The sequence below is a fragment of the Echinops telfairi genome, unplaced genomic scaffold (assembly GCF_000313985.2).
Source record: "Echinops telfairi isolate 266 unplaced genomic scaffold, ASM31398v2 ScPeMD7_7468;HRSCAF=8506_0, whole genome shotgun sequence".
NCBI classification, from domain to species: Eukaryota; Metazoa; Chordata; class Mammalia; order Afrosoricida; family Tenrecidae; genus Echinops; species Echinops telfairi.
The window spans coordinates 68,167,150-68,174,530 of record NW_022111369.1 but is presented as its reverse complement, the minus strand read 5'-3'; the positions used below and the strand labels follow the sequence as shown (position 1 = coordinate 68,174,530).

The 7,381-nt window shown below is 43.8% G+C and overlaps 1 protein-coding gene across 1 annotated transcript in view; it reads right to left on the bottom strand.

The window, feature by feature from the left end:
- Positions 1 to 7,381, bottom strand: part of EXOC1 (exocyst complex component 1) — a 63,531-nt gene that overhangs the window by 47,724 nt on the left and 8,426 nt on the right. Inside the window, exons 3-4 of the mRNA XM_004706333.2 lie at positions 6,693 to 6,823; positions 3,271 to 3,430 (exon numbers count right to left, since the gene is read on the bottom strand). Coding sequence (XP_004706390.1) covers positions 3,271 to 3,430; positions 6,693 to 6,823 — 291 coding nt within the window. The remainder of the gene's footprint in view (positions 1 to 3,270; positions 3,431 to 6,692; positions 6,824 to 7,381) is intronic.

Below are 7,381 nucleotides of genomic sequence, written 5' to 3'. Positions count from 1 at the left end.
ACAGTTCTCTCTGAAAGAAGAGAAGCCCTAATTAAGTAGCATAAGCGTTCAACTACCACCAGTAAAAACTAGCAATGTAGCTCCTGCCAATATTCACAATTAACAACTGTCTTATTTCCTCAGGTAATAAACCAGTAAAAAGAGGTGCTGATAATTTGTTTGCTACCACTGTCTAAAACTTACAGATGCATTTTTTGTTTGTTTGTTTTAAATAGGATTAGCTACCATGATTTCAAGATCCATTAACACAAACATTAATACATATTTGGAGCCATTAATATAACTATTCCCTGAACTCCACTAAACCAAAGCAATGGTTATTGATCCACAGAAAGTAATTTTCAAAGTGCAAACCTCAGGAATCTTGCTATTCCTGAAATTGACCTCAAGTTAGAGAGAATACTCATAAACAACAAAATGTCTACATATTTTGTCTTAGGGCTTGAAAAATGTAATTATTATTATTTTAGTCAGACATGTCATGATCACAACAGCCACATTCTTCTCACTGGCTTTGGGAATAGAGCACTCCTCACTTATCCATCACCTCTAACATGGACAAAAACAGCAGAACACCTGCCACCCGACCATTTTTTAAATTAGTGAGGTGCTGTGCAGAGCTGGGGAGCATCCCCGCCCCTGAGGTGGGTCTTGGGCCAGGCCTCCTCCAGGGCCACCTTCTCTGGCTGGCTTCTGGGAGCCACAAAGGGCCCCCAGGGGCCTGCCTTGGGATCAGAGTTCCTGCAGCCCTCGGAACTGCTGTGGGTGGGCAGGAAGAAAGAGGCATGGAGAGGGTGTGTGGAAGAAATGGGTGAGCTTAATGACACCCCAACTGAGCCAAATTGGGCCTACAGCTTCTACTTTCTTGGCCCCACAGGAAGGCCCAGTCACTGACTTGCCTGGCAGGCTCTGGAGTCCTGAATGCAGAGCCCTGGGGAGGCTCCGGGGAAGCTCCGCCCAAGCGCAGGGGGAAGGGAAGTAGTCCAGCTATGGATCCTCCAGTCACCGCAAGGCTCTATCCAGCTGTGCCCCCTGCAAGCCTCACCCTCTTCCGAGGGATAAACCCTAAGTGGTTGTGCCCTGGTGATGAGCACATCAGTACATCATACTTAGCTGCCGTTACTTCTATGTTCGGACTTTCTAAACTTAAAATTATCAGACCCATGGAAATGATCTAAAGCACATAGTGCCAATTTTGGCGTTTTAAGGACCTAGTCTTTGGAACATCACCATGTCCCTGAGTGAGGAGCAGGTAGTTTTTAATGAAGTGAATCCAGGTAGGCTTTGTCTTCCATTCTCACTGCCAATGAGTCCATTACGACCCTGCAGGGCAGAGTAAAACTGCCCCTGTGGGTTTCTGAGAAGAACGCTTTACGGGAGTAGAAAATTTGTCTTCTTCCCGCGGAGCAGCTGGTGGTTTCAAACTGATGACCCTGCCTAACCACTATGCCTCCAGGGCTCCCCGTGCCTTCCCATACTGTTGACCTAATGAAATACATTGGTTTTAAACCCATCTGAGCTGATAGATAACATCTGGAATTGCATAAGCTTCGAAAAGAAAACAGCAAATGAGTGAATCCTATTGTGGCTACACTGTTTTACCTCTGAAAGTAAAATAAAATGAAAAAGCTACTTAAATTAAACCCCTATTCAAGGCATGAAAAACATCCCCAAATTTCTTGAAGGCCATTTCTTCAATACCACAGCTGAGATCCTGGGAGCTAATGGTGAGAGACAGTGGCCCTGGGGGCTCTGACACCCGGCGTGACAAAGGGCTTCCTTCTGCCGGTTCCAAGTAACACACCCCAAGCCAGAGCCGGGTCTCACCAGACCCACACCTTTGCCAGGGTACAGCTGTGCCACTTGCTGCTTGCTTGTTTTAGAAGGGAACACCTGAAACTTCGTTCCACTCTGCCTGAGTTCTAGCTATCCAACAGGCCCTGCTGCACCAAGTGTTGTGAGAGGAAACTACATTCAAGGAGACACGGGTGGCAGGCCGAGCAGGAAGGAACCGAGCAACAAGAGAGAAGGGCCAGAGACGCTGACTAGATGAAGGTGCCACGTGAACCTTCTAAAACCTCCAATTTGTAGGTCCAGTGATGGAACGTTGGCGGTAACCGGTGGTTCAAAGGGACAAAAAGCTTCTCATTTTCAATTCCACTGTACAACTTAAGATAAAGACAATATTTCTTCCTAACACAGGTTGAGACATGGCTAAGGTTTTTCTCTCAATCATGAGGAGCAACAACTGTTTTTAAGAAGCGCTCTGTTGATCTGCACCTTCGCTTTTACCTCAGTGGCTTCCTGGGGGGTAAAGACGACGACACAAACTTGCATCCACTGTAAGGCACACAGAAGCACGGTTCTTATAATGCGTCCGTCTTCAGGCAGAGAAAACTTTATACTATCAACTCTCTTTAGACCTCTAAAATAATTAACATTAGTGTTTTTGCCTGGTGGCATAAAGAGTAGCATTCTTGAAGCTATATTGAGCAAAATATCCTAATTAACTTCAGGTATGAGCCTTTTAGTTTCATAATACAGAAATAATTGCTAATATTTCTTGAGTCTGTGTGTGTGTTAGGTACACTGTTAGGATCACTTTCAGATATAAAATAATCTAATCGTTACAACAACTGGATGAGGTAACCACGACTGTCATTTCTGTCCCTGAGAGGAGGGCAGAGAGACGCAGACGACAACTAGTGGGCACAGAGGTGGTCGGATGGCAACGCCACAAACTGAACCCAGGCAGTCTGACTGCAGCTCTGCGTTGTGAACCTCACCTCCCGTCAGCAAGAAAAGACAGCTGCTTAAAATGAACAAAAGCTGGAAAATTAAAAATAAATTATTAGTTAAGTAGTATGGTACATTCATACGATGGAATACTATGGTGTCATTCAAAATGAAGTTGCACTAAGTATTTAATAACATGAAAAATGTTCATGATAAACAATATGAAAAAGTATGGCAGGAAACAGAATCTAAATTTCTTTCCTTAAAGAGGTATTTCGATGTTCGTAAAAAATAAAAGAATTTCTAAGAAAATGTTAACGGTGGTTATCACGGGGTATAGACTGGTAAGTAGTTCTTACTTATTTAACTTTATCAATTTCCTCTAATGCACAAGTATCACCTCAGCTATAAGAAAAATTATTTTTAAATTGCTTTACAATATAAGGTAACTCAGTGTCCTAATTTAATTTCAGTGATGTCCAACGACATGTTCTCTTTAAGATCACTTGATTCACATGTGCATGTTAAATTTACCTTCTAAGAGCTGTGAGCTAACATGGACAAACTCTATTTTCTTCCGGAGATAACGCTGATTCAATTTCCAGATGCATGAAATGAATGCATTCTTCTCAGCCGTGCTGCTGGCCACCCACTTATAGACTTTTTCAAAATGCAAGTCAAATTCAGGGTTCTCCTAAGATAAAAACACACACAACAAATTACTGTGACTATCTATGCTTTCCATCATTAGTGTAACAATCTGTATTTCAGCAAGATAAAAAGTTGAAGCTGCTCTCGAGGAAAAATGTAACACTCCCCCTCCCCGCCCCAAATCTCAGTGTGATTTGCAGAGAATGGCTCAGAGAATCGAATTTGTAACAATAACTTTGCTAACCAGCCAAAACAAGTGGATGGGAAACAGTGCCACGAGGCTTTGGTCATTTCCCCCCTAGCATGTCTACTTCTGGCTTTGGATCTTAGCCTCCTGGTCTGTGGCACGGAGAGGATTCTATTTAAATCATCCGTGGAGTTTTACAGCTGCACGCTCTCTTTAGGAATGGACTACTGTTTGTGACTGTCGTTTGACACTGACTCCTTGATAAGGAACACACCATCTCATTACAGCACAGGAGGAAAATGCAATGTACATATTGGTGTGGTTTTCAAGAAGAGATATGGTAAAATGCAAGGATTACTTCTCATTGTTTTCTGGTTTGAAAATAAAGAATGACCGCAGGTATTTCACATGCCAAAAATGGGTTTTGAAGTTCTTCCATATGATAACGAAGCTCAACTATCTGAGAGAAAGTCCCATTGCAACCGTAATTTCATGCCAGAGTGGTCATTTCCCCTCGAAGGTGAAACTACATGAATACCAAACAAACAAATGAAACCACATGGGCAATCTCAACTCTTTCATCCTCTTCGTGGCTGATGGGGAGAAGAGCAGGAGCAGAGAGTCCATGCACTTTAAGCATCACTCTTCACAAATAGATGTCAACAGAGACCTCAGAGATGAGGGACACGAAAGCAGAGTTTTGAAGAGTTTAAGACGTTTTGGGGATCAGGGCTTGACCTGTGGTGTAACAATCATATGACAGCATGGAGTGACTAAAGAGTTCTATTTATGGTTTAATGAATAGGACTGAAGTATTGAAAAAAATTAAGAACCTGTTATTTACAATGAAAAAGTACTTGTCACTACTTGTAAAAAAAAAATCTAACGTATTGGCAAGTGATCTGAAACTTGATGGGAAATGATCTCTTCCCTGGGAAGAGTTCCCATAACACCATCACAGAAGCTGAGTGCTCCAGTGGTAACATCCACACAAATCAATGTGTGATACTAAGTGGCTAATGTTAGGCCATGTATAAAAATTTATATTTTATATCCATATAGAGAGGACACACACAAAGGTGCCTACATTAAATGCAAAGAACATCCATTAAGCCAGTCAGCAATGAGGCGTCAGCTGTGGGAGAGCATTCAGCACCGTTAGTGAATTCTGCCAGTTTGCAGGGTGATGGGTGAGGGCTGGGAGTGCAAAACTACTCACAGGACAGAGGCTTCTTAATGAAGGCACTTTTGTGGCAAGCCCTTACAGCCTTTTCCATTAAACAGAAAAGTACCAAAAGAGTACTCTTGACCTCTCCCCACGATAATATATTAAAGGCTTTAAAAAATGCCAATCTAATTCTATCACAATAAAATATACCCCAAGGCACTGGCCATACACTGTTTCCACGTGTCTCTGAAAATGAGGTGCTCCTTGGGGGTCAAGCAAAGGCCCTGGTTTACCTGAAAGACCTGAAGAAAAGGCACTCACTGCATTGGGAGAAAGTAAACTCCACAGAGGAGCAGGGCGCTCCTGAAACTCTGTCTGCACCATTTCTTTTTGCAGCTGGCTCACCATCGCCGCTCTCCACTCCTCAGAGGTTTGTGGTAGATGTTTTTAAAATAAAATGTGTTTCACAAAGGTATAAGGTCTTTTACTTCTCTGAGCCTTTTGAATAAACAGGTAAGATTTAAGACTGGAATCAAAGTGCGCCTATCCTTCCATCGTGCGAGCCTCCCTCTCACCCCGCCCCCAGCAGCAGGGTCAGTGGATGTGTTGCACTGTCTCTTAGGGCCGACGAGGATGAGAAGCAGGTCAGAGAATGAGGTGGAGAAAGAAAGGGCCTAATTCCATCAGAGGCACGCCATCTGATTCCTGTGTAGAATGTGAGAATGTGTTACCAGGTCCATTAATATGATCATGTGACTACATTCTTTAAGACTTGTGGTGGTTTTGGGGCAGGTGTAAGCTATATTTTCTTTAAGATTAAAGTGTGTCACTTTCTACTTGAACCACACAGAGAAGCCATGGGCTTGTGAAGCCAGCCAGACTGCGTCAGTGGGTCAATCTCAATGACTGAACTCATTTTGGTTACAGTCCATGATTTGGAAACAGATTTTACTAATACTATGAAGATTCAAAACAAAATAAAACAAAGACAATCATTCATACAACAAACCATTTGGGGGTGGGGGGGGGTAGAGTAATTCTAGTATCGTTTAATTCCATGTTTCCATGAACCTCTGTACATGGCCCAAATACACCTATGTATTTAAATATATGGAGTCAATGGTTATTTTGCTCTGGTTTATACAGCTTGTGCACAAACATCAACTGCAGCTCAAAACATGCAAAAACCATTAAACAATACTTAAAACATCAACACATACTTAAGTTTAGAAGCTTGGGGGAGTCTCTGAGGGAGGAGGGCAGCGTGGAAATTTGACTATTACCTTGCAAACTGACCCAATGATCCCCAAGATACAGGAAATGAGGGAACACTCTGAAATTCATTTTCTAACTTCTTTATAAAGCCAGACAAAGACAGTGTGCAAAAGCAGAAGACCAATGCTCCCAATATACGTGGGTGCAAAAATCTTCAAACAAATACTGCATTTGGCAAACTTAATCCGAGGGCATTGATAGGACCTATGATGTATTCCCCTCCACACAACCCCAGCCTTAAAATGTCTCAAATCTGGGTCAAGCCTAATTAAATGCAATGTCATAGCAATTCTTTTCAGCAGTACATCAAATGACATCCATGACAATGAATGACAAGGAGCCCTGGGGGAGTAGTGGTTACACGTGGGGCTGCTTAATGGCAAGGTCACCTGTTGAAACCCCCAGCTGCTCCCAGGGAGAAGGAGGAGGCTGGCTATTCCTGTCAAGAGTTACCGTCTTGGAGACTCACATGGGAAGTTCTGTCTGTTCAGTCGGCATGGACTCGATGGCAGTGAGTTTGGTTTTCAAGGTACTGACTGACACACGGTACTTCCGACTCATTCTTGGTTGAGGATTGTGAGCCAGTGATATCACAAACAATTGAGACTGATCATCTTATGAAACACAAACTTACACACACAACGGAAGATGCTTTCGGAACTAAGGCAAACATACTTTAATAGCATCTTTGGCATCCACGATGGCGAGGTCTCGAAGGGCCCAGGCGATCTGCCGTTTGTAAAAATCTCCTTTGTCAGATTTCTTCACTTTGACCACCTTCACCTGCACGGGGCGTTCAGTTGTCACTGTGGAGCAAAAGGCGCACCTCTCATGAGAAAGGCTGTTCACTCCCCACGGTCACCAAAAAGACGGCTGCCAGGAGCCTGGTACACGACACGAAAATGTGTGCAATTATTTTCTAACAACACGCTGTGGCTGCGCAATGAACAGCGTGCTCATGGGGCACATAAACTAGACTATGGGGCCAGGCCGTGTCCTGGAGAAGCTTCAGGAAAGCTTTAAAGGAGCAGCGTGAGGTGCAGCGAGAGCACCACAGCATGAGCGGCATGTGCCAAGGCAGAGAGGCTGGAAAGAAGGTAGCACCGCGGAAGAATGCAGCACTCCGGAGAGGTCAGGATGGATAAAGTGGGCGGACATGAGGTAACAAAAAAGACGCAGTTCAGAGCATTGAGAGTCTATCTCAAAGCCGAGTGTGCACCCTTGCAGGCTATTCACTAGGGAAACGACAAGCTCTCATTTCCAGTTTCCAAAAATGGAGTCCTGCTGGTGCGGGGCTGTAATCCACATGGTTGGCAGTGTGACACCCCCAGCAGCTCAGGAGAAAGACTAGGCTTTCTACCTCC